Source organism: Manacus vitellinus, unplaced genomic scaffold (assembly GCF_001715985.3).
Source record: "Manacus vitellinus isolate BGI_N305 unplaced genomic scaffold, ASM171598v3 scaffold_1_pilon, whole genome shotgun sequence".
In the NCBI taxonomy this organism is placed as follows: Eukaryota; Metazoa; Chordata; class Aves; order Passeriformes; family Pipridae; genus Manacus; species Manacus vitellinus.
Genome location: NW_021939396.1, coordinates 11007997 through 11035258, shown reverse-complemented (window position 1 = coordinate 11035258; position 27262 = coordinate 11007997). Strand labels below are relative to the sequence as shown.

General features: G+C 38.6%; 1 protein-coding gene across 1 annotated transcript; it reads right to left on the bottom strand.

Moving 5' to 3' along the window:
- Positions 1 to 433: 433 nt before the first annotated feature.
- On the bottom strand, positions 434 to 27262 carry ATAD2 (ATPase family AAA domain containing 2). Its single transcript, XM_029959362.1, has 27 exons — positions 27116 to 27262; positions 26548 to 26597; positions 25017 to 25170; positions 23878 to 23974; positions 23054 to 23102; positions 22607 to 22717; positions 22045 to 22126; positions 21217 to 21309; positions 20198 to 20306; positions 19865 to 19980; positions 18954 to 19128; positions 18278 to 18366; positions 17857 to 18016; positions 16355 to 16445; positions 15623 to 15937; positions 14301 to 14406; positions 12768 to 12951; positions 11074 to 11259; positions 9726 to 9861; positions 9415 to 9611; positions 7516 to 7675; positions 7182 to 7304; positions 6945 to 7085; positions 5461 to 5811; positions 4660 to 4784; positions 2820 to 2948; positions 434 to 1337 (listed from the first exon to the last, which is right to left on the bottom strand). The coding sequence occupies exons 1-27, from the start codon at positions 27202 to 27204 to the stop codon at positions 1299 to 1301; spliced, it is 3657 nt and encodes a 1218-aa protein (XP_029815222.1). The 5' UTR covers positions 27205 to 27262; the 3' UTR covers positions 434 to 1298.

The following is a 27262-nucleotide window of genomic DNA, read 5'->3' as shown; positions in this document are numbered from 1 at the left end:
GACAGGAAAGCATTTGATCAAAGCTTGGAAGAGCAAGTTTCAATCCCAGGAATGTTTCTGCTTCCTCATTTCAACACTGTCACTCCTGTTCAGTTTTCCAAACAGTTCTCTTGGGGAATGCAGTCAGCAAACCGCCCCCAGTCACATTGGAAAGCAGTGACAGCAGCCAAGATAGAGATCAAGTTAAGGAAAAGTAACAGTAATTCATTTTTTATATTTCCAGTGTAATATATTACATTAAAATTTTCAATGTAAATTTTCTTTTTCTCCTGGGCTTGCCTTTTGTTGTATAACCCATACACCAGGAGTGGAGAGGAAGCTGCTCACATGCACCTCTTCTTTTAAAACCTTAATATCTGTGCTGGCCTGTAAGTGCAAGGTTATTAATGATCAAAATTACTCTGTGATTAAAATAGAGCAGACAACACACCACTAAAAAGAGAATAATTTTTTATTAATACCCAAACAGAGAAAAGAAAATGTGCATAACGAACAAATGTTTGAAGAAACACACTAGAAGGACACAAAAAAAGAACACTATTGACATAGGTAAGAAACCAAACAGAGGGATTGCACATTTCGGTGTTCAGAATCACCACACGCTGTGTGTGAACAGCAAAGGATCGTGCCACATATTTTATGAGAATGAATTTTTGTAGAAGTTGTGATACAGTGAAACTTGGTCTCATTTTTAAAAATAACTATCAAATTAACAGATAAATTTTCTCTGCTGGTTTGAGAAGGAATACATCTTCAAATCAGGATATTGCTTTGCTTTTACTTCAATATATTTATTGCAAACATTATATTCACTTTTTTGTAATAAACAGATTTCAATCTCCCCAGGTAACTAGAAAACTATTTACAACTTAATTCAACTACAGGCCACCTGATCAACTAACAAATGATATTAAATGCTTTTCTCCAGCATTAAGATTGCCATTATTACAAACACAACTAAACTTTACCTTAGAAAGTTACAGTAGTAAATCTTGCTTTGTTTCAAGTTAGTTTTTCTTTTAAAGAGAAGTACTGAAATTATTTATTCAGATCTGTGTTCTAAAGGCAATCATAGCAGTACGTCACATAAAAATATACACAGATAGGAGAGAAATATCAAATAAAAGTCATTAAATTACTTTATTTGAGCTTTCTTAATAAATTTTAACATATGTTTGTTTCATATATGTATAAATATATGTGCAGAACTAGTATTTATTGAGTTATGCAAAGAAAAGAGCATGCAACCAAAAGGAAACATTACAGACTATGTGAAGTCAGGTATCTGAAATCAAGTATCACGGATCACTGAAGGCTGTAATTTCTTTCTTCATTGCCTAAGAAGAAGAAAAGACAAATCAGGAGTCAGTGTGAATACAAGCTTAAGAACCCTGTTTACCTCTTCATCAAAAGAAGGAAGAATCTGTATATACATACAGTAGTTAGTAATAATTTAGCTGCTTCTGCCATCACAACATCGTTCTATACCCACTGGCTTCAAACACATCCTTATGCACCCAAAATAGTGTAGGCTAGAAAAACTGCAGGGATCTGTACCAAGAGGCTGTGGATCTCTATCAATGGTGCTTTTAACAATTAGAAAGGAGACAGTTCCCGAAGAGCCACAACTAAAAGCTGTAACTGTTCTTTTCTCAATAAATACTTGTCAAAGTCTCTCTCTTCATACAGCAGAACTTGCTCCTGGACTGACTTGTGCTGTTATTCTGAATAGGAGATATTTTTTTTCATTAAAGCTCAAAGTAAAAGTTGAAAACAAAGAAATCGAGTCCCGTCACAAAAGCACACAAGCCCCAAAGGTAACAAACAAATCCCTTCTCATGCTAAAACATATCATTATTCTAGAAGAAATGGGTGCCTTTATCAGGAATGGCATCCCTGGATCCAAATAATCCTCACTGTTGCACAATCAGAGTGGAGTGTCTGTTCTAACTGTTGGGTGTAGAAGAAGGGATCAAGATGACCGGGGCCAAAGAAAAGAGGCTTCCCCTTTTTTTTAAGGAAGACTGAGAGACATAAAATATTTCTTCTATTTTTAGGCACAACCACTTGAAACACAAATGGATTCCAGGACCTTGAAGCTGAAGACTGAATATCCAACCTACCTAAATCAAGTCAATACTGGGAATGCCTGACTGGGACCATGGGTTCCTGTGAAATATTTCTGACAAGTTCTGACAAGTCGGAAATCCTTTCTTAGAGGACAAGATTAGAGAATTTGACTCAAGAGCATTGTTAAACCATCATAGGCAGGAAGCTCCCCACATATGAAATTAAAGATGTTTGAGCTATGCTAGTTAAAAAGAAAGTCTGGTGAGACTAGAGACTAAAGTCTCTAATTCTCCTTATGTTTCATAATTAATTTCTTTTCAATAATGGAATGAATGCTATGCAAGTGTTACCAAGTGTTACCAAGTGTGACCAAGTGTGACCATGTTCTCCGCGAGAGGAGAACGAGGAAGCGACAGACTGAGAAAAGCACTCTCTTTTCCCAGCCCCCCCACCCCCGAAAAGGTGCTGGAGCAGAACTAGTGACAGACAAGTCAACTACTTTGAGACAGCTCTCTGAGGGGACCCAGTATCTTAAAGACTTTTCCTGCTGGAACTGCCAACGCTGAAGCAAAATGCAACAATGGATAAATGTTTTCCAGACTGAAGTGAACAAGTCTTGTAACAGAGGCAACTAAGCAGTAAAGAGTAATGCTGTAATAAGTGTGATGTTCACAGGGCACACATACACATGTGTAACACACACACACACGTAATAATGGCAGAAAGTGCTCTAAGACAAAAGAAATTACCTTCACTAATTCCTTTTTGTCGCCATCTTCCCGGTGTTGGTAAATGCACTGGCTAAGAACAGCGTATAGTTTTTCCATGCGAAATATACTGACGTTCTCAGTTAGCATGGCGATAGAATGCAACACTTGCTGAAGAAAAAAAATGGATATGAGTTCAGAATAGCACAAGATAAGCTGCAAACAGAAAAGGTAGGACATGGCACAGGTGCATGGCCAACATCCCACATGAAACTATTTCTAACTGCTGCCATATAGGTGACTGCACGCTCTTCCATGTGTTCATCAAGTTCTAGGCCTATTACCAAGCAAATAAACTATAATAAACCCCCAAAACCCCAAACAAAAAAAATCACCCCAAACAAAACCGAGCAGCTACAGATTGGAGGTTCACCCAGCTTACTGACTGCAGGTGAGTTCCAAAGAAGGTCTCTGACACAAGTAGCAAGTTTCAATGACACTCATGTTAAGAAAACAAGTTTTCTAAAAGACATATTTCGTGACTGTAGCTCTGTCCTCACAGCTGGAACATCTGTAAGGGCTGTACCACACAACCTATCCAGCCGGCAACAACTTAGCATGTACTATTAGCAGCCTGGCTCTAGAGAAACCTATGTGGATTCTCTACACACACAGGCAGATAGGAACAAGAGCTTCCTCACGATGGGAAGCAGAGGGGCAGGTACCAATCTCTGCTCTCTGATGACCAGTGACAGGACCCAACGGAATAGCATGAAGCTGTGTCTGGGGAGGTTTAGGTTGTATATTAGGAAAAAGTTATTCAGAGAGTGGTTGGGCACTAGAACAGGCTCCCCCGGGAAGTAGCAATGACCCCAAGCCTGACAGAGTTCAAGAAGTGTTTGGATGATGCTCTCAGTCACATGGTGTGATTCTTGGGGTGTGCTGTGCAGGGTCAGGAGTTGGACTCGATGATCCTTGTGGGTCAGTTCCAACTCAGGATATTCTATGATTCTATGAACAAAATCTCATGAAATTTGCTTGCTCAGGAAGCCAGCCTTAAGAAGTTAGTTTGCCTCTTTTTATTCCATTTCTCATCATTGTATGTAAACAGCAGCCTGCCCTGATTTGACCAACCTCCAGGACCTCAACCTATCAATTTCCCAAATCTCCCTCACTGCAACATCTCCTGAAGAAGGCCAGGTCCTTCTTCTACCCTCTCTAATTCACACAAATGAACTTTGCTTAACCCCATGCAGCTAGGTCCATTTTTGATCCTTTCCCCAGCTGTATCCTAGGATAGCACCTTCTCTCCTACAGGGCACTGGAAAAGCCTTGTGACACTGTACCTGTATGAACACAAAATTCTAATGTTGGATTTTGAAAGCATTTGAGAAAAAGCAGGTATTAATATTTTATCCAGGATGAGCTTTGGGTCAACTCAAACTTCAGGTTAACTTCAGGTTAAAAGTCATCACTGCTAAAAATCAAGGTCCTTTTCCAATTTCTAATAAATGAAAACGTGCAAACAGCAAACCAAAACAACGCCCAATCCATCATAAAAATTGCCAAGACATTAATAACCAACAGTACTAGCAGTGTGTGTCAGTAGGATATTTTAAAATTTAACAAGATCTGTTACACTAAAACTAGGGAGAGAACCCAGTCTCCTGAAATTTAGTTCACCAAAAGCAACAACAGCAGTCTAACCAGCTGTGGAAATAATGGTCATAGTCTATTACAGGTTGAATTATTTCACAAACCATATATCCCTCCCATAAATTGTTTGAATTTGCATTGGTTAACAACTGATTTCATTTCCAATTCTAAATGTAGCAAGAAAATGTTCTACTTCAGTATTAATAAAATTGAAATTTAGACTTACTTTGAGCTCACAGTAATCCACAAACACGCCCTGTGTGCCAATTTTCACAGCTTTCCTGACACAAGCCAGCTGTTTTTCTTCCACCTGAGAACATCTCGCACGAGTCACACGCTGTACCCATGAATCTGGAACGACACAGATTCCTTAAGCAGGATTTCTCTTTATTTGTAATACATAGTATGAATGAAGTATCCTGTACCTGGAAAAGAGTACTTCTCTGCAATAACAGAGACAGAACTGTTACTGTTTTTCACTGATAAATGCTTGACTTTTACATTCTTTCTAGCAAAAGTCACTGCTCCATAAAAACTAAAAAAAAAAAGCACTAGACAAAAAGGCAGGTAAAACCAGGAAAAAAACCAGTCACACTGCCAGTACAGCATTGCACAGTAAAACTCCAAAGTAATTTAGGTTCGGAAACACATCTTACACCGCAAACAGTAGTTCATCTCTTCTATTTCACCCAGGACTGGGTCCTTACTGCTTGAAATACAGCTTTTAACTTACACTGCTTATTGCTGGGAAGATTCTCATGCAATAAAAGAAAGCCAACAATTGTTTTTCAATTAGATACCATTTGAAAAACAAAACTGCAGAATCAGAAATCCAGCAGCTGCAGAAAAACACAAGTTTGGCCGGCATAACTCAAAGGGCAGCACCATTATGCAAGAAACACTGTGTCCTGATTTGAGAGGGACGCAGCAGATAGAACAGAATTCAAGAAGGCTAAAACCTAGTAATTGTTATAACCCTCCTCAGGAAGAAAAAGGAGGTAAATGACCTGTTTGACCTTTCACTTACCATTTGAACCTCCATCTTCAGAAGTTCCGGCTTTTTGGTAATCTGGCATTTCACTCTGCTCTCTTAAGTCTGAATGTTCTCTTTTCTTTCCAGAAGGAGATTTAGTCACAAGGAGAACTCTCTCTCTTTCATTTTCTGTCCTGTTTTTCTGTCGTTCTTGAAGTACATTTTCATATTCTTCAATAGGAGCATCCTGGGAGGATGCAAATTCAGTGCAATCCGTGTTAGACTCTTCACTACTCTCTACTTCAGTTTGGTCTTCAGGAATTTTATTCTCTTTATTGAACTGAACATTCCTCTTTGCTGCAATACTCGACTTTCTGTTGTTTTTGCGTTTTCTTCTTGACTTATCTACAAAGAGATATAAGAAAAAGCCATCCAAAACATTACCATAACAGTTCTTCCTTCAAAATCCAGCATCCTCATCTTACTTGACTTACAAGGAAAATGACCAAAGGAGTTCAAGTACCATTGTCTGTCTCCCTACGAATGTCTGGAGAAAAAGTTGCAATTTAATGGGGTCAATTTGCTACTATATGTAAAAAAAAAAAAAAAAAAGTCAGCTACAGAATTTCATGCACAAAACTATCAGCTTCAAGCTGTTATGAGCAGAAAATTCTTACTTTAGTTAGGAAGTATTACTGCAAAGCAAGGTTATTGGGTGACTTAGTATGTGATCTAATACAGGTGAACAACGGAAAAGCATTTGGAGAGGAGTCCTTCAAAATCTCAAAATCTGTAAACTTCAAAAGCTATACATATGTTGGGAAGAGTTGAAAAGACACTTTTAAAGGAATATGTGCTGGAAAAAAAAAATTGTCCACAAAGATTTATGTCTCGTGGGCTTTCTGATTCAGTTAACTTGTTCGAAACAAACTTGGCTTTTTGTCTTCCAAAAAAACCCATCATTCTTTGTACTCATGGAGTACCACACAAAGCCTACGGGTCAAGTCAGAGGCAAAATTCCCTGACATGTCAGGAAGACCAGGAAACTTCACACCATGCCATGTCATGTGTTTTAACTGAAAGACACCCTAGGGTCTTTGTTTTTTCATGTCCTTTTCACGGGGAAAGTGAAGAAATAATGATTATTGATCCCCTGGTTTTTAACCCCTCCCCCTTCAATTGAAAAATCACGGTAAGAGGGCAGGGAAGGGGAAAACACTGTTGCATGTAACTAAAAACTAGTTAAGTATTCAGAAACTGCCACGTACAACATTTTTGACTTCAAGAGGTAGCAATGTAAGAGCCATTCAATGTCGGTTGATCCAGTGCCTTACAATGCCAACCAGCCACTTGAATCTCATAACCACACTGAAGGAATGACCTCTGGATTTATCCCATGTTTTGAAACATATTAATAAATTTAATGCCTCTGGCATGAAGAATCAAGCATCACAGGAACACGTTAGGTGACAAGAACAGAGAATGTAGCAGTCCCTTCAGCACCTTCTCCAAGAAAGTCTGAATAAAACGCATCTTGCCTTTAGAGCAGGGGGTACTGGCATCCACAGGCACTGCTGGCATCTTTGATTTTTCATTACACTTTGGGTCTGTTTTCTTACACGCAGGAACAGAGTCCTCCTTTGGCATTACACGGAAGTAAGAGGAAGCACAGTCTGAACCTTGCAGTAAATAAGAGAGAGCAAAGAATTGTGTGTTGTGTGGCTGGTTACAAATACTGAGTCAAGTCTTGAAATCCTCAGTGTCACAAAACATACCTCTTTTCTTTCGAGATTCTTTAATTTCTTGGCAGCGTTGTTCAAAATCTTCATCCATTTCTTCCCTCACTATAGAATATGCAGTATCTCTCAAGGCACAAGCTCTGTGTCTAAGGAGACGATCTGAAATTTTTCAGTCAAAAAGCAGCAGTTACTGATCAACATGTCTATCACAATTTCCCAAATAGTTTAGTTAATGTATTCACAACCTAGCAAGAAATTCTCTTGGAGGATGTTTAAAATGATCTAATTCCACATCTACTGTCCACAGATGACGTTTATCAACTTACACATTTAAAATTTTTATAAATTAGGGATAAAACCACATCCTCACCTCCAGGATCTTTAACTGGATTGTACTCTAAAGCATTGCTACAGATTAGGTCAATATCTTTTAGAAAATCTCTTGCAGTTGGGTACTGGTGCATGTCAATCTTGGAGAGAACTGTCGAGAGGTCCATGGGCTGTTTAATGACAGCATTGTAATCAGGTACCTACAGAGGAAACATAGGTGCTTGTAGATTTAATGCAGTAGCCATGAAGAGTAATTATTGTCATAAAGTCAAATAAAGGACTTCTTAAAAACCCCAATATGACACATCCAGAGATGCAGAAATTACCCAGTTAGTTTCTTGAAAACAGAAGGGCTATTTCACCTGGCTTTGATGAGACAGACTAGAAGACAGGGAAAAAAAAGGCAGGGAGGTCAGAAGCATGGGTGAGGCAGAGAAGGGAACTGGCACCCAGAGTGGTATTCATTTCACTTCCTTTCAGAAAATAACAACAAAGAAACCTCTCAGTAAAGTCACCTGAGAGTCTTTGTTAGCAGCAAGAAAAAGGCTGCAGGAATTTCACCTTTCAAGCACCTGTCTGGGCACCTACTTTAGAATGAGATAACTGGACCCAAAGGTGCCAATTTCTTTATTCAGACCACAAAAGAAGCCTAAAGGGTAGTTTAGATGAGGACATCTATGTTTGTTTAGATTATTCACATCTCAGAAGCTACAAGGAAAGGAAATGACAAGTCAGTGGATGCTTAGGGGAATGGACTTTGCTGAAACACAAAGTTGACTTTGAAGTAGGTGCCCCAGCTCACACTTATTCAATAAAAGTATATGGGAGGATGTGAGAAACTGGATTATTATATTCATTAGTGGCTTGGAGCAACTCAAGTGTGTGTGTGGGGCGAGGGGGGGGAAGGGCACACCTTTTTGTGAATGGTGAACCCACCGTTTTCTAGACTCATTTAGCTGGATCTAGAGATGGTAGCTATATTCCTCTCTTTCTCTCTCTTTCTTTACTTTTTCTTCACCTACTCTTCTTTTTTAATATTTTGGGCAACTTAGGACCAGATGGGCTGGATTTGCTAAGTTTTATGTGTTAGCATGTGCTAAGTCAACGCTTTGTAGAATGCTTTATTTTGGTTCTGTTACCCTGTCAACTTTTGCCAAGTTCCCTTATTTTCCAAAGTGTACCAGTAAAAGTACCCTCTGAGAAAACGTGTACAGTTTTTCTCCTATGCATTCTCTCTGAGGTGTTAAAAGAACCAAGCGCTCTTCTAATATGTTTGGAGGGCAGATATTGTTGAAGCCTTGTATATTTTTAAAGTAAAACCCCTTTAGTGAGCTTGTTGCTTGAGACTTGGGGTCTTACAGAGGAATTGAAAAACCTACAAGTCCATATGGTTGATCTTATACCAAGGAAAGCTCCCTGAGAATAGAATCTGAAAATTTATTTGGCAAACTGCTGCTTTTACTCCTGTTCTTGCAGAAACTACTGACAGATAATTAAAGAGCTTTAGGCTTTATTAAAACAGCCCTAGAGGTACTGTTTATAGTTACAGAGAAAAAGAAAGATTTGTACTTTTCTGTGCTGTAACACACCTACATATCAAAGCCTTTTCATGAGCAAACTGTATTGGCATTTGCTGTAAGTGGCACTTGGACTAGATCATCCTTGTTGGTCCCTTCTAAGGGAAATACTCTTAAGTTTTAAAGAGGTTATAGAAGGAACACAGGGACTTCAGTGAACACTCAAAGACCTTGGAGAGCCCCACGGAGTCAACAAAAGCAAAAGCAAAATTCACTTCCAGCTTCCTGGAAATTCAGAATATTAGTCCTAAAAACAAAGATAAATCTTCCTAGAAAGAGCACACAAACACCAAGGAACATACACACAGAGAAACTGTGAATACACACAGCTATCATGGTATTGCAGATCAACAATAATTTACCTCCTCTGGGTCAACAGGCTTTGTAAATGCTCTGAAACGTCTATCAATGACCAGTCTGTGGGTCACGTCCCTTAAGTAAATCCTAAGTTCACGCAATGTATCCTCTTCCTGCTCTTCCAGCTGTCTCATTTCTTCCTCTGTCAGCTGTCGAGGTTTAGGTGGTGGTGCTACAGGCAGGACTTCCAGTGGCCGCCGAGCTTCAATTAATCAGAAAATTTTAGTCAATTGGTGGTATTCAAATACAAATCCATGAAAAAGTAAAACACTGTTAACTTACAGTTAGTAAAATTTTATACTTAGAATATCCTCACCTGCATTGTTTTTTGATGCAGGAGGTTTAGCAGCTTGCTTCATAACTAAGTCTTCAAAAAAACTTCTCCTTTCAGCACAGGTAGGCCACTGGATTTTGAAAACTTCTTCACAGTCATTATTAAACAATACTTTTATCTAAAGCATGAGGAGAAAAGGTATTTCAGATATAAGGCCACACAAATTCTTTATATTCTATTTCAAAAAGCTGAGTACCTTTCTAAATTTAACTGAGTATTCATCTGGGTAAACAAGCTATGAAAAGTTATCTTCTTGGCCTTAAAAGGCTAGATTTTCATAACACAGCAAATTAAAACACCTGCTCTGAGAAACACCTTCTACGGTTTAGGCTCCATGAAAAAAAAAGGTATGATAAACCGCTAAGAAAGGGGTCACATTCACCACCTCCAAGGCTGCTTATTTTGTATTTACCTGCCTTGCTGTCCTTTAGCTTGAATATGGCAACAATAGAGGGAACAGGCAAGGTTCAGCTTACCAGTGCCAGCTTTTTGGTAAAATGGCTTTATAAATTTTATTTTTAATTAAGTGAGGTGTCCAAAGTTGCATACTTCCAAGTTGTACTTCATTTTCCCATCTCTGTTACCAGAAGGTATGGAAGGAATTTTATTCCTTAATTGAGAAGGCATTTATTAACAGTATAAAAACTACTGCTACCAAGACAAAATGATCAGAGCAGCATATCCACATTTTGAACACCTTCCTTTAATGCACACTCTCAGGTGTTTGTTCTGAGATCACAGTACAGTTTGGGGGGGGGCAGTTGTACCACCAGAGATGTCTAGGAAGCTCAGCATGTACTCTTACTGAATTTTGTTAAGGAATATAACTAAAACTTGATTTCCAAGCTACTGAGATGGAATTTGGATCCTAGCTTTCTATCCTGTAAAGGAATCAAAATTTTTATGAAGTTATTTAAATTTGAAATGATATTCCGTCAGTAACAGTGTGACTACTGTACTTTTTCAGTAAAAACGTTTTCAGAAACACAATCTTTTTCCTAGCTACATCTCAAGCACCTTATATTCTTCACCAACTACACACCTAACCATATTGAATCACTGAAATGAATGCTTAAGCGAATTTGTACATCTGTCTAATAAGCACGAATGTGTGAGAAGGGTGAAAGAGTTGGGTCAAAGTCAATCTCTTTACTCAGAAAACATTTCAGACAAATGCTTTCACCATTGTTTTGTCTAAGCAGATTTCAAGAGACTGGGTTTGGGTGCCTAAGTAATAACAGACAGGCACAGTACTCCAGGCTTCCAGGAGTTATAAATTAACAAGCAAAAAGGAAGAGTAAAGAAGGAAGAAAAGTATCAACAGAAATACCTCTTCTGGGAGATCTTCGTGTTGCACATCAGATGTTGCAAGGAGCAAAACTGGAGCAAACGTTGGAACATTCTGCAGTAGTGTCGTAAAAACAGCTCTCACTGTAGGTCCAACAGTCTCCCACCACAAAGGGATTTGTGGGACATACATGATACTTGGTGCTGTTCTTTGAGCTTCTTGCATTAGCTGGTGAAATGAAAGCTTGGTTAAGAAAACTACATCATGTAAAATAGGCTATTATATAACTACCAGTCAAACTGTCTTATGTAAGAGGAGTACATGATGTCAAAACATCAAGACAAAACAGTAAATGAACAACTCCTTCATAACAAGGTAAAATTTTCACTTTGACAGAAATATAGACATTGCTATGCAGACAGAAACCACCCCAAATCTCTACCTGATTTCAAAACTACTTAGGTGTAAGATAACTCCTAAAGAGCCTCAGAACTCAGCCAATGTGGTGGTGTACCTGAAAAACCAGGACTAACCCTTCAGCAAGATGCATTAGCCTGGAGAAATGGCCACACTTGTGACCACAGCATTTTCAGTTCAGAGCAGGCACATACCCAAGACACAGGAGCACAGACTGAACAAACAAAGACCTATGTGAGAAGACAAGGGCTGGCATGGTACAATACACCTGGTTATAATTCATATTTTCAAGCACATTTTCTAAGAGGTGACCAGTCTTTAGCCTGCCTGAAGAGCTAAATCACTCAACTTCTCATTACCAAAGGATCCACCAGATGAGATGATGTGCTTTGGAAGAGGACAAGCCACTGCTTTCAGATGGCACCTCAGTACACAAAAGACAACATGCATCTACTCCATGAGGGAAGTGCCAACAGTCCTTTCACATAACAAATTTCTCCATGGACCCTGTCAGATTAAAAATATTCAGGGAGTTCCTATTGCAAGGTGGGAAGTACACATGGTATGTCCAGGCAGTGACTAGATAGGGTAGTTACTTGTCCAAAGATCCCACAACAAAAAAGGAATTGTTCCTCCTATGTGACAAACAAGTATCCAGTCATGGAATGTGTCTGTCCTGACTCATACAGCTCCCAAGTGCTGCTACTAGAGCTCAAAATATTTTAATACAAAACGGATTTCCTACCTAAAACTGAAAAGAGGAAAACAGCACTAATCTGCTTATGTTTAATTTTCCTAGCTAAGGGAAGCACACCAGTGTACATGAATTTCAATGCCTTTACTGCATGTACTGCAGCAGTAGAAGTTGTATATGTAAAAAAATAAACACTTCTTTTCCCCAAAACCTTGACTGCCCTACAAATATAATAAAAGATAAGGCTTCAGAAAGTGCATGATGCCATCAGGTTGATGCAGTGCCATCTACTGGGAGCACAGAGCCTTAAGAAGCAATAAAAACTTTCTGGGTCCCACCGAGATCAACAGGATTTCTTGCCACAGAGAGGGCTTTATTAGCAGCACCTCCCTTCTTTCTGAGCTGCTAGCAACATCCTCCCTGTTTCATTTCAAATGGAAAACATGGCTATATATAATATCTTTATATGGTATCATTTCACCTAGAAGAAAAGTGGATTTCCAGACAGAAGTAAACATAACAGTACATTCAAGTCAGGCCACCTCCAATAACAATGAATCTTGCTTATTTCACTAGTTTTTATACAGTTCATGAATCCTACAAGAATAAAGAGAAAAACAGATACCTGTGCACATGTTTCTTCCGGGGATGTGGTGCTAACAAACAAAGCAGGCAGGTCTAGTGTATAAACAGGAAACTTTTCCAGGGCATGTATCACTGCAGGTGCCAAATGAAAAGCTTGCCCACACCCTGGATCTTCAACTAATAAGAACCGTGGTCTGAAAGATGTTGGCTGGCAACGAGGATTTCTACAACAGCAAGAAGAAAACACGTTTAAAAACGAGTGATTAATAGGCACACAGATGTTAACTTTTTTAATTGTAAATACACTTCATGTTCCGCCAAATAATAAGCTGGTCTGTGATCAGGAAGACTATCAAAGCCTATTTTCTCACAAACTGGTACCAAACCTCCGCTGAGAAATCCTGCCAGTCCCCAGCATGTCTGTTACTCCTTTGGCTGGGTTAAGTAACAGCTCTTAAATATCACAGAGGGACTGTCTAGCCAAATACACACATAACAATTGGTCATTAACCTGATATGGAGCAGAAATACAACTCTCTCAGCATAAAGCAGTCTGGATCTCTTCACTGCCCATACACAACCATTTTCAGCGTGTCTTGACTTTAAATAACTTTGCACCTGTGAAGTGTAGCTAAAATTTGGCTGTACCTCCTGGAGATGGTGGGAAGCACAGAACAGAATAGCATTTCTAAGAAAAAAATTAATGTGGGCACTGAAAAATGTTAGCTGTATCTAAAGAAGCACACAATTGAATTGGTTAAAATACAGCAGTACATTTATTTTATTCCTTCATTCTAATGTTTTCATCTTCGAATTGCCTATTAATTCCCTAATAATCTCATTTTACTAGCATGAAATACACTTGTGAAGAGGGTTATGGTTTCTTCCACCACAATACTGCTGTACCTTTACTTGCTGAAGTCAAAGGTCCTAGAGACCTAACCAAGCTCAGCAGGTCACATCTTCTGGACAGCACAGCTATAGAAAGGGGGCAGAATAACTGACCCAACAGTGACAACAATAATCTACTGCTTCAACTGTTGGCTTACATGACTGACTTCCAAAATGAAAACATCAAAAGATTAATAACAAACTCAGTAGGGTAAAGGTACAAAATGCAGACATTGTTTCAGTTTCTTTCACAGTGTTTTAACAAACTATTTCTCATTTATATTTTTTTTCTGCTACATAATCTGCTACTGGTTTAACAGTCTTGGAAGGCAGAAGGGCAAAAGATGGCTACATAAATCCACAGGGGTTTTTTTAAGCTAAAAGGGCAGACAGTGCATTTTTTGGGTCTCGAGTCTTTCAAGGAATACCATGGATTAAATCAACATGTTCTAATAATCTGTGGATCACTGATTTAGGAAAATAGGACTGGACCATTCAGTTTGATGAGTCAAAGCAGTGCACTCAGAACATTAGCACCAAGTTGGATCTTTGCACTTACTTCATGCAAATATTGATCGCCCCCTCCGAACTCATCACTTCTTCACCCAGCACCCCTCACAACAAAACAGTTTACAGACCTGACCATCTTAAAAATATAAACATAAAGGGGACAAACACAGACCTGCTAAAAGTGAGGAATTCTGCCTTTTCACGATCAGGCACTTTATGAGTTGGCCTCTCTTCAAAAATTGATGGTGATTCCTCATCAGTGTCAATCACATCATTTCCTAAAACAGGAAGACATGAGATCTTTGTTAACTTTCCTAAATAGTCCAAATCTCACTCTTGCATTAATACACCTTTGAAATCAGTGCAGGAAACCATTCTCTTGTATTCCATCATTTTAGAGTACACCCTGAATGCTATTTTCTGAAAAGTTCATTCTACCACAGACCTAAAGCTGTCCTACATCCCATGATTTGCATCAGGTATTATCTCTCTTTTGACAAAAACTTGAGAGGCTTTTTCCCTTAGAATAAAGATGATTAGGAACAACTACTGTAGTTCATAGACACCTGAAAAACACAGAGGCCACTTCTTTTTGGAACAGGTTCCCCCACTAGATATGGAGAAATGAAGTGAACCTGACGGCCCCAGGTTTCCATTTGTCCATGACTAGTCAGCCAGAATACAAAAGACCCACCTATCTTCTAAATAAGGCTCCCCAAAGATCGCCAAAGGAGGAGATAATGGGAGGCAGACAAGAGAGGGGATGCAATTACCCATCCCCCAGCCCCAATGCTTTTATTGTGTTGGTGGGTTTCTGCCCCTGTTTTACCAATGCAAACAATCTACCAACTCTACTGGGAGGATATTCTCCAGGGATTAGCATGGTAACTAACTATTCCCAGATCTCCATTAATCAGGAGAGTTTATCAATATTGATTTGTTCTCACCAACTGATAAACTAAACCTGGTCAGGGCTGTCTCAGTCAGGACCATGAGCTCACTTATGCTATGCAAGCCAAGCCCCAAAGTACATGCTACTAAAATATTCTGATCTCATGTGCAAGTGTACACTGTGACCCACAAATATTTCAGTTAAGAGACCATAATGGCTAAAAGTCATGATAGTTAAAACTGTATTTAGCTTAAACAACTTGTACCATGGTTCTGACATTCTTCAGACAGGAAGCAGAAGCATTTATGTAACAATACTCTTCTCCCTGCATGTAAGCATTTATTTGGAAAGAGGTGCTCATATATTAAACTTTTCATCCATCTCTACAAATGATGTGATGTTAGCTACTCTCAGAAACAGGGTGCTCCAGCAGAGAACATGGTTCTCTACTGTGTACTGCAAGTCACTCACAGCTCCCATCCCATGCTGTGCAGATATAAAATTAAACTGTCATTATGGTTGAGAGGTTTGTGTATGTTATTGAACAGATCACAAGTTTTTGCATTGGCAGAATTTTAAACAAATGGATGTTGTTGTTATACCTTGCTGTTGGTCCTTCTTTAGTGCAAGCTCTGCGTGGGGAAATACTCTCTGCAAGCCTCGTAAAATTCTTTCCAATGTGTTTTCCAACAGCGGTTTTAAAATAGGTGATAGCGCTCGCCCAGGTGAAGCCACAGCCCTCTGTGAAGCTGGAACAGTTTTCTGCATGGCCATGACAAAATCCTTCGCTGTTATTTTAATCGAAGTGACGTCTAACTGCAGTTTCTCGCTCCTTTCGTATATCTGAGGATACCGGCGGCGCAAAGCACAGAGAGCAGCTTCAGCACACAGGGCTTTAATGTCAGCACCACAGTAGCCTAATAAACAAAATATGAAGCACATGTTGTGTCAGTCTCAGGCAACACCGAAGTCAAGGCCAAGATTGCTAAAGTGCAACACTGGAAGACTTTGCACGCAGCCAAAAATTAAAAGGATAAGCAATAATTTAAAGAATTACTGCACCACAGAGAAGTTTTGTTATGTGGCTCACAGCCTGATATCCTGCACTTAAGCAGCAGCCTCCTACTGAAAACTTTGCTCATGGGAAAGATGTCCCAAACCCTATCAGTGTTCTGAGAAAAAAAGAAAACTTTGTTTGCTTCCAAGGCATGCCAGCTGCCCCACTGCCTTGCTCTGCAGCAAGGCACAGGAGCTTGAGCACTGCCTGGGACAGTGCTCCTACAGTTCCCTACGACTCAAGTTGTGTGCAGTAACCACCCTATTTTCAAACTTACCAACACATTTCTCAGCCAGCTCTTCAAGAAACTTGTCCAATGGCTTCAGGGTCCAGTCTCGTGTGTGAATTTTGAAAATCTCTTTTCTTGCCTGAAAACAAAACAGTTGAATTTTAGTTTGCCCTAAGTTTTCTCTTAAAACAACCACAACACAAAACCCCCAAACCCCTCACACTAATACAAATACTTTTCTTATCTGCTAAACTTTAAAATACTTAAGGTCAGTTAATATGCTCTCTTTTTCAACAAGGAAATTTCACTATTCTCATCCTGTTACATTAAACTCTTGCTGGGGGCTGCAGTGAAATAAAAGGCATTTACATCTTCCATAAAAAATGAGTTTTCACAAGTGTGAGACCTAATAATCCTGAGGAAAAAATTGTAGTAAAAAACCCCAAACATATCTGGAAACAGATTTTTTCAAAGAAAATTCTCTCAAATTCAGCAAAATTTTACAGTGACAGTCTCATTAGTTCATCAAATTTGCTCTTCTGCCAGCTCATCCAAGGAAAGCAGTCCTAGCACTCCATTTCCAATTGCTACAGTTACTACCAAGAAGAACAATAATTATGACTCAAATGATTGTCACTCATCCAGATAATGTCAAACATTGCCTATCCCCATCTCTGACCTTAGCAAGACTTTCGCTGAATTATTTAAGTATTTTCTAGTACACAGACCAATTATGGCAGATTTCTAGAATTCGTTCACAGTAGGAATTTTGTATTAGATCTATTTTATGGCACCTTTTCTCCTGCTCTGAGAGCAGATAAAAACTGAAGACAAATGTTTTGTTAAATGCACTGTTTAGTGCACTTTTACTAGCCTTCAGTCCAATACGGCTTTTATCCTCCTTCCAAAAAGTGCTAAGGAAAAGAAATATCAGCTGTAGCCAGAAAGAAAACACAGAGTATTCCAGTTTTGCCCAGTGCCCCCCTCCAATATTTTTTGGTTGCTAAATACCTATTTTTTTTAATTGCTTAGCTATTGCCATTGAACTAGAAGCTTCTCAAGCCCTGCCCCTGTGCAGTGACTTCACATTTTTGTCTAAGTCCCTATTACTAAGTACCGGTAGAAATGTCACATCCCAACATACTTCATTCACTCCAGCATCAGCCTTGATCAAAGTTCTTGTTACCAAAAAGGAATTCTTGCCTGTACAGCATTTTTTTCACTTTCACAAAGCTGTAGCAGTACTTTATAACTTATTTGCACATTCATTCTTAAACATTTCGGTGACTAGCAGAACACCATAGTCTTTGCTGGTCGCAGAGAAACCAAAACTAGAGCACTAACTGCCTGTTGCAATCATCTTACTGATATATATTCAGTACCAGGTCTGCCCTCCATGGTACAACACAGTCTCTCCGGACAGCCCTCATTTGTCCAAGTTGTACAACACTGACAGACTTTTGCTGCTCCACAATGCTGCCCTGTTACAGGGGTTGGTTTCTAAGATGGACTCTGCCCCACTGGCATTAAGGTGGAGTTGAAGTTCTGACCTCTTTGTTTGGCAAGTTGAAGAGGAACTCTCGATCAAAGCGTCCTGGTCGTCGTAAAGCAGGATCTATAGAATCCAGTCTGTTGGTGGCCCCAATTACCACAACTTCTCCTCTGCTCTCTAAGCCATCCATAAGTGCCAGAAGTGTCGACACAACAGAGCTTACAGAAAAGTACAATTTTCATTCAGCAGTTTAGTAAATCATCTTGAGTTCCACATAGATAAGGTAACATAGACCTTGTGTGCTGCTATCAAGCTTAGCAAATGGTTTTTAATCAGTGTTTAAAAATAATCTGAAATTCAGTAGTACTGAATTACTAGTTTTCAGGATAAATGAATGTGCCACATCAAGTTAAACAGGTTGTGGTCTTCTTTTCACAAAGATCAAGCACCCTTCTATGTAGATACAAAACATGTCCTACCTATGAACTTGGTCTTGTTTACTGGACCGTACAGGAGCAAGGCCATCGATCTCATCAAAGAAAATAATTGAAGGTCGCATCTGGTAGGCCTACAATGGAAGCATAGGAATACTGACACCAGGAAAACTCTTTGAAGGAGAAATGCAGGAACAACATTATGGTTGTAAAGTCACTGGAACTAGATTTTTCAGAGCAGCATCAGGGAGCTAATGTGGTAAAGTGGCAGGAGTAAAAAAAGGCAACAGCCTATGGCAGCTCACTGAGACTGGGCAACAGGAAACAAATCACACCAGCAGTTTTTACAGCTATTTGGCAACTACCAACAACAGAGCTGGGATTTAAATACATGTTCTGGAAGCAACCTGTTTTACCAATTTAAATGATCATGCTTTCAGCCTGCCTCTGTTTCCCTCTGATTGAAAGCCACCATCTCTTGTATCTTGAAGCCTTTTTTGGTTTTTTTTTGTAAGGCAAGGAGTGGCAGGTGTGTGTTGCTTTGGAAGGTTTTCTTGATTGCTTTACTAATCTAAGCCCCTAAAAACCCCACTGACAAAGGAAACACTAACAATCCCATTTCAGTGGAAGGAGCTGACAAAATATGAAAAAGAATGAGTTCTTCTTGACCACAGAAAATTAGTTACAGCTCAGACAGAACACAAGGCACTTTCAACCTTACCTGATCAAATAACAAACGAAGCTGTCGTTCAGACTCCCCGACCCATTTACTCAGGCAGTCAGCACCTTTTCTCATAAAAAAGGCGACTCTCCTGTCACCTTGGCTGCATTCATTTGCAAGTGCACGAGCAACCAGCGTCTTTCCAGTCCCTGGTGGACCATAGAATAGACAACCTCTGGAATTTAAAAAAAAAAAAATTGATGTAAGAAAAAAAATCATAGAAAAGTACCTGTTACAACCTCCATCCCTAAAACATAGAACTATTCTTGCCTAAATAAAATTTTCTTTCAATTGTTCATAATATTTTTAAAGTTACTGAAAGGAAAGGATCCAAAGTCCTATTTCAATATACCATGACTGAGTTTTGCTGATCAAGAAAATATAAAGCTAACAAATCTCTATAATTTCATTTCGTAACACAGAACTAATAGAGCTCTGTAAGAAGCAGTCAGATTCTTATTTTAGCTCAAGCACAACAAACACTGCAAAGTTTAAGTTGCAAGTTCAATGAGTTGTAAAACTGATACTGGAACTCTTGAAAAAAACAGAGCTGGGGGAGAGACAACTGGACTTCCACAAAACAAACTGCAGTTCACTACCAGTAGATAATTCCTTCCTGCTTACAAACTGATCAAGTCCACTTGCACATAGAACTCAAAAGAAAAACACTCCAACTCCCCCTTTTAAAGGCAACACACTTTTAAAGCATAGTCTTGCCACACAGTAAATCTCTGAACCTACATGTAACACTGGATTCTATCCATTTTTTAAAAATTACTTTTTACTACTGCTAAAAAAACCCACCATCAACACTGCTTAAAATTTTGAAGCATAGAAACATAATAATACCTCAGTTGAATATTTTCCTGAAAACCTATAATACAGTTACAATTTTAAACAGCATCTGTTACCTTGGAGGTTGAATTTTGAACCTCTCAAAGACTTCTGGATAAAGCAATGGAAAAACGACCATCTCTTTTAAAGCTGAAATGTGGTCAGAAAGACCACCCACACCATCAAATCGTACCTAAAGAGGAAATCAACAGAACACATTTTATATGTTAAAGAAAGCTGCAACTTCTGTAAGGTTCCACCAGGACTCAGATGTCAGCACAAAGGAAATGTTTGTGCAAATTTTCAAATCTCTTGAAAGAAAACTGTAAGCCAGGGTAGGTGTAGACAGCCCATTACTGAAAGCTTTCATAAATACTGAAAACATCTCACAATGAAGTAAAAATACTTACTGAACAATCTATTTTCACTGGATCAACATCAGCCAGACTTGCTCCAATTTTCATGCGATCCTTATGAGCTCCCTTTAAATCACCTTTTCGGAAGTTGCCAGGAAGAGACCTGATTTGAATTTAAGAGAAAGATGCTTTCTAAGTTATGATGCAGATTTTTGATTTTCTAATGATAGTAAGTGAATGCAGACAGTCTTATAAATGAGCATAAACTTCCTGAATAGTTAAATATTTGTTTGATCTGTTTTACATTTAATGGCCATAAGTAAATAAATAAAAATGGTCACTCCAGACATTAAACTCAGTTAATTATTTTAATAGCTCTTAGCACTTACAAATATCCATGCCAATCAACAAACACATATAGGAGTACAAGCTTAGAACAAGTTACTCTGTTATGTGTAGACCATGGACTGACACTGATTTGTGTGATGGAAGAAACCGCCTCCCCCAAGTACACTATTACCTTTCAAATTCTTTTAGCTTCTATACTTTATTAGTTACAGCCCAAGACAATACTTGTTTCAGTGGGGATTAACATTATAAAGGTTGCCTGGCACTGCTGGTCCTTCCCGAGGCCTATGGAATGTGTGTGCCAGAAGACACACATCTGAAAGATGTCAGGCTGAAAACTCATTTGTTAGAGTGTTACTAAAATAGTTTTTCTAGAGCATTTGTTAAGTAACGAAACCTCCATCATCTTCTCTATTTATAGCATTCTCTGTTATGATGGTTTTCTTTCTGAATCAACTACTGTAAAGTACAGGAGCAGTAGAATTTTACACTAGGAACTTACAAAGTGTTCCTACATCCATTCCCACCTAGAAATCAAATTGCTTATCAAAATCAATTGTGTAAAAGCAGTTGCAGAGAGTCCAGTTACAGTTGGCAGCACCAACAGACAGGACTGCCAGAAATTACAAAGCATGCAAGATGAAGATGGCAACACTTCACAGTTAGGCAGATGTAAAGTCCTCCCAAGTAGACTCCTCCCTCCCCTATTCTCCAATTTCATTAACCTTCTTAAATTTCTGTTCTTCCGCTGCCTCTCAAAATCCTCTTCTTCATCAGACGAGGAAGAGGAATCACTGCTGGGGACTGTGTGTCTCCGTCTGCAAACATTCAAACAAAGATGTGAAAAAATCAAAATACAGAGTAAGTAATATCAAAATTTAAAGTGAGATCTATTAAGTTTCCAGATCATTGTACTCCTTATGAATCTGATTTCAAAGTACATTATGTGATTTTCCTTGTGACAGCAAAATTTGATTTTCTTAGCAAAGAAATTTCTTAACCAAGTTACTCCTTTTGTCCATTTACTCCCCCTCACACAGATTATAGAGTTGCACTTAACATTATGTATCCACCCTGTGAAACATCAACCTTTTTAACTTATTCCAGAGAAAAACTAGAATCTGTATTCAGGTGATTAAAAAAAAAGAAATCATCACATCATTAAAACAGGCTCCCTCTCTAACAAAATTGTCTTTGGTTTTAAAAAAATAATTTGTATCCTTCAAGATTAAATAGTCTATGATTTTTAGAGGGAGATTCTGGCTTCAATTCCAGAACAAACAAATTTCACTTATACAATCTCAGCCACAACCCTCATGATCACCTTTTAAGTGACCAGAAAAAACCCTGCATTTTCAAATAAAATCTAATGGTTAATAAAAAGGATGGGGTCCCCTCAATATTTGTTTTCTTTATACCCTCAGACTACCACAGCAATAACCATACTGTTAATCTCTAATTACCACCAGTCCAAAAACCCTTGAAAGCTTTATTCAGTCATGTGACTGACAGCACTATTGAAAAAGAAGAGCTACCACTAACCATACACACACCTTAAGTTAGTTCCTTTGCATGATTCTCTCTGTCTGACAGGTGAAGCCCGGTCCGAAAAATACATCTTACGTTGCCCTGGTTCTATTGAAAGAAAAGAATTTAGAATAATGTTACAAACAAGTTTAAGAGAAAGCAGCATAGTGAAAGAGGCAGAGAAGGGGATGTGTATCACCCATCTCTAAGTTCAGAAGAAGTTTCAAGGGTGAAGGGATGGGGATTTTTTTTTTTAATCAATGCACAATAAAAGTGAAAAAACACACACCTAATATTAAGGAGAACTGAAAACCCACAGGAGTAAGATCATCAAGTCTGTTCAATTACTATTCTTTCAAGGATACATAGATAATATTTTTACTGAAAAACAGTAATAAGGATGCCAAATGGCAAAGAAATAGAATGTGCAGAGGATACATGCATTTAATAAAATTCACTTACAGGTAAGGAAAGACATTTAAATAGCGTTGAGTGTGTGCATGTGCGTTTTCCTTCTAAAAAGCCCCACAACACTCCCACTTCCATGCAAGACCTTAGTTCCTAAGAGAAGCTGTGCCTATAACCTACTTTGCAATGGTGCTTGATAGCGCTCAACAGTTTTCCTCTGCCGAAAGGAGTAACGCTTCCGAGTGTCTCCACCATCATCTTCTTTTGCTTCACTTTCTTCTGATGAACCAACTGTACGTCAACAAAACATGAGACTGTAAGTACTGTTGAGAATGGTATTGAAGGCAAAGGGCACTAGGCAACATATATTCCCATGTGTCCACAACCTTTTATCTTGTGTTTTGGAAAAACACTGACTTTTCTTTTCCTCTGAATACCTGTTCAGAGCTCACAACACTACAGTCCTAGAGTCTGTGACCATGGCTTGTAATGTCAATAGCAGCACAGATTTTTTTTTAATAGATGAAAATTACCCAGTAGTTTGCCCGACCTCAGTTGTTTAAGAGAAGGCTTTTGGTTAGAGCATAGTCAGGAAAATTTTAAAACAGAACTAGCCTACAATGCTACCTTGATTATCAGCTATTTCTTCATCAGTCCTTTCCATATCGAGGCTTTCCTAATTAAAAGAAACAAAGACCGGTCACAAATATGCAGAAAACCTTTGGGCATATTTGGTGCCTGTACAGTATCATTATCAAGGCACTCCATATACACAAAAGATTTAATTATTGTATGGCAGGAGAGAAGTGGAACATCATTCTGGCATCCAGGATTAATAACAAGGATTTCTGCTCTAAAATAGGAATTCAGATCCAAACAAAAACTTATGAAAGCAAACTATGAAGATGTTTAAGAACAAAGTGACTGCCATTCAAAAGAAGATTGGACTAACTTAATTTAATAAAGCAAAATTAAGACAGAGGAAATATGATGGCTATCTTTTTAACAGTAGTTCCTCTCAGGATAGAAGACTAGTTGAGCTCACAGGCAAGACTGGTGCAACAACACACAGGTAAAGCAGGTATCAGCAAATTCAGGTTTTAGTAAGATTTGAAGTGAAAATCCAAGCCCTGAAACAGCTGTTTGTAAACAGTGTCCATTCAAAAATCATAAGACAATTCAGAAAGTGTAGCATAAGACATCTGTTGCAATCTTTCACTGCTATTTCTTGTCTTCTGAAGTTATTTCTTCCACCCTTACAGCATAGTTGTGGCATGACCGTAACAGTAAGATGTTAAAATGTATCCTTACAGAGTAAAACCAAATGTTATTTTAGACAACACCATGCTTTGGATGAAGGTTTTCTCTGCTAAAGTAAAACTACAACTAAATAATTTCCCTATGTGAAATACCCTACTTATACAAAAACAGCAAAATAAATTAGTATGTACTTCTTCTGTATCGTGGAACACCTCCAGGTCTCCCATCCTTCGCCGTTTACGCATCTTCTCCATGTCATCCATTTTTTGCAAGACTGCTTCTGCAGTACTAAGGTACAAAGTTGTCATATAAGAGCAAAAACAGGCAAGTACAAAAAAACCCATTTAAAACAGCACACATAATCATCATGACATTTTAATATAGTATGCACAAACCAAGAGTCATTGACCCTTAGACAAGTTTTTCAACAATACTTAAAAATTAGGTCAAATATTAACTTTTTTAAAGAATTAAGGACAAATGTTTGAGGATTTGCAAACATACACTGCTTGGGTTTATTTTCCCCTCTTGCTGAACACAGAAAAAAAAAAAAACCAACTGTTTCAGTAGGAAAAAAAGGAATTCTGCAGATAGTAAGATAGCAGATATTATGGCAGGTTGTCATAGCATTTAAGTTGCTCTGCATGATAATGTTAAGTCACTTTTGGTTCACAGCCTTCTTCAGACAACAGGTTGCATACTCATCTCTAAACTGCAATTTAAGTTTTGCATTGATTTTCCATGACTGTATATGCTAGAGAAAACACCCTACTGCTGTTACACTTCACAAACCTTACAAGGAAAACAATGTCAGTTTGGGCTTCACAGAGAGAATTACACCACAGACAGGCAGAAACACCAGGATTGCTTCACTTTGCCTGTATCCAAACTTCCTTAGCATCTTAAGCTAAATCTACTGTAAGTCACAACAGAAGCCAATTGTTTTGGTTCACAGGAAAACACATAATCCCACTCAACCAATAGTACCAGACCAGGTTGCTCAAAGCCCCATACAATCTGGCCTTGAACACTAGCAGGGATGGGGCATCCATAACTTCTCTGGGCAACCTGTTCCAATGCCTCACCACCCTCCCTGTAAACAATTTCTTCCTAAAATCTAATCACTAGGATGTAATATATACATAGTGGTATGCAGGGAAGCCTCAGCCTAACCACTGAATGCATTTAGCTCTTGCTGCCAGGAACAACAATACCTTTTTCCCTTGTTAAAAGGAGGAAGTCCCTAGCTAGTATTTTGCCACAGGACAAGGAGTTGCTAATATAGGCTCACTGTAGTAGCTTTGCAAGATGATGAGAAAAAACTACTTACTTTGTTACAAGTTTGTCAAACAAAACAGACTGATTTGTAGAGGTGTAACGGCTTTGCTGGAGTCTGCAGCTCCGGCGGACCTCCAAATCCCCATTTTCTTCGTGGACGTGTTCTGCAGCTTTTGCATCAGCTCTGGTCTTCAGTGTTCTGGTCACTAAAATGCAATAATACATAAAACTTTCTAGGAAGGAAAATTTGTCAGTCCCTTTATTTTACTGTTGCTCTAGCAAAATGTAAAAACCTCCGCCTTTAATTGATTTTTGCCTTTAAATACTGAATTAAAAGTTACTGTTGCAATCACAGCATTCAACTTAAAAGTACTTATGCTTAAAATACCTCTTTAAAAGTGTGATTTGTATAACAGTTTTTTCATTTACTGGGAAGCTAATATGATGAAAACAAACACCTAGGTTTTGTTCCATGCAGAAGGCAAATTTATTACAGCTACTTCTCTCTGGAAAAGTGAAACCAACAAATACCTACCCCTAAAGTGTTTTCACTCCATTCATGTAAAATTGTATCTGATAGTTTTTTCTAAAAATTGCTTATGTGGAAGTCTCTAAAGAGGCATGTTTTTAGTACACTATTTAAGCATGCATCTCTTCCATTTTCTGTGTTGTGACACAAAAGGCCTAGAAGATGAGAAATGCCTCAAGATAAACTTCCAGATACAAAAGAACTCAAAATGCTTGCTTGCTTTAAAAGAGACCTGCCCAGTATTTACCAGACAGTATCCTTTGCCACAGGTTTGTTAGTTGCACTATCATTAAAAGAGTTAAGAGGTCAGTGAGAGAGTAATAGATGTATCACTATGTTAGTTTAAACACAGGTGGGTTTGATCTCATCATCACCAACTACAAAACTAACTTTGAGCTCAGTAAGTAATATTTTATATTGCACAGGCAGAACTTGAGTTACTACACACCAAGTGCATTTTGGGTCCCTTCCCATGTTCAGCCTGTAGTTGGCAGGATGCTGTCAAGACCTAAAGGATTTTTCCAGCTGCCACCAAGTGGCCTCATGGCACCAAGTCCACTTCTGTACTCAGCAGGGCAATTCAGCTCCAAGGTAAAGTGCTCAGCTTCAGGGACACCTTCCCCACACCTGTGGGTTTGTACATCTTATGACTGAATTACTTCTAACTCACCTGTATTACAATACTGCAACTCTTTCCTACTTACAAGACTGATTTACACTTAACCTGTGTTCTACAGACTCCAGAGAACCCATGTCACAAAACAAAACTGACCCAAGGAACAGATTCTTTAATGCTTAAGAATTCAGGAATTCACACTGCATTCTTCCCAAGCCTGAAAGGAATTAATAACATCTCCTCCTATTTGTACCTACCTCTTTTGATAGAACTCAGTGGAAATTGTTATCTTTGACATATCTATTCTCATAGCTTCAGTTGATTTTGGCTGATGAGTTCAGAAGTTTTTGGGGCCAAGTTAAATGGACAGAGTGACCAAATGCAATCCTTCTCAGAAAATAGACTAAAAAGGAATCCTAAGGAGTTATCACTACTTACCTTCTTTATAGTCTTCTTTTTTCGCGTCTGATTTTGGTTTTGCCAGCTGCCTACATTAAGAAAGAGGGCAGAGAAAAGGAGAACAGAATTGTTGTATCACAAGTATTGTATGGCAGTATTATATTGCATTGCATTGTGCAGTCTCCCCTCAACACTGGGGAACTTCTCCAGGTTTATAATCTGGTGCCACATGTCATGCAAAGAAAAGCCTGTGGACCCCAGGGAGGATTCAGATCCCGAGTCTGCTGTGTACCATATGCACACAGTTCTCTAAGGACAGACATTTCCTAACTTGCTTGTCTGGATTCTCAATAGGGCAAGTAATATCTCAGTAACCAAAGTGGAGGAGAAACCTCAAGGGACATTGAGATACAATGCTTTTTATACAAGCTGAAAACTTTAACTAAGAAGAGTGATTCCAGTTCTAAGATACTGGCACTAACATACTCATATTCTCCTGCAGATTTTTAGCTGTAGATTTACCTTGAGAAGACTCACTGTGCATGCTTTCACTTTTCCTTTTCACTGTATAAATTGAACAGAGATTAAACACCCAGAAATACAATACCTGGAGAAGTGTCGGTTGACATTTTCACTTAATATTTCCATACTTTTGTCAAAGCTGGAGTCTGAACAGGGTGGCATGTTTTTTCTCATTGATCTTAAACAGTGTCCATTGAAACATTCAACATTGCCAGAGGAAAAATCCTAGGAA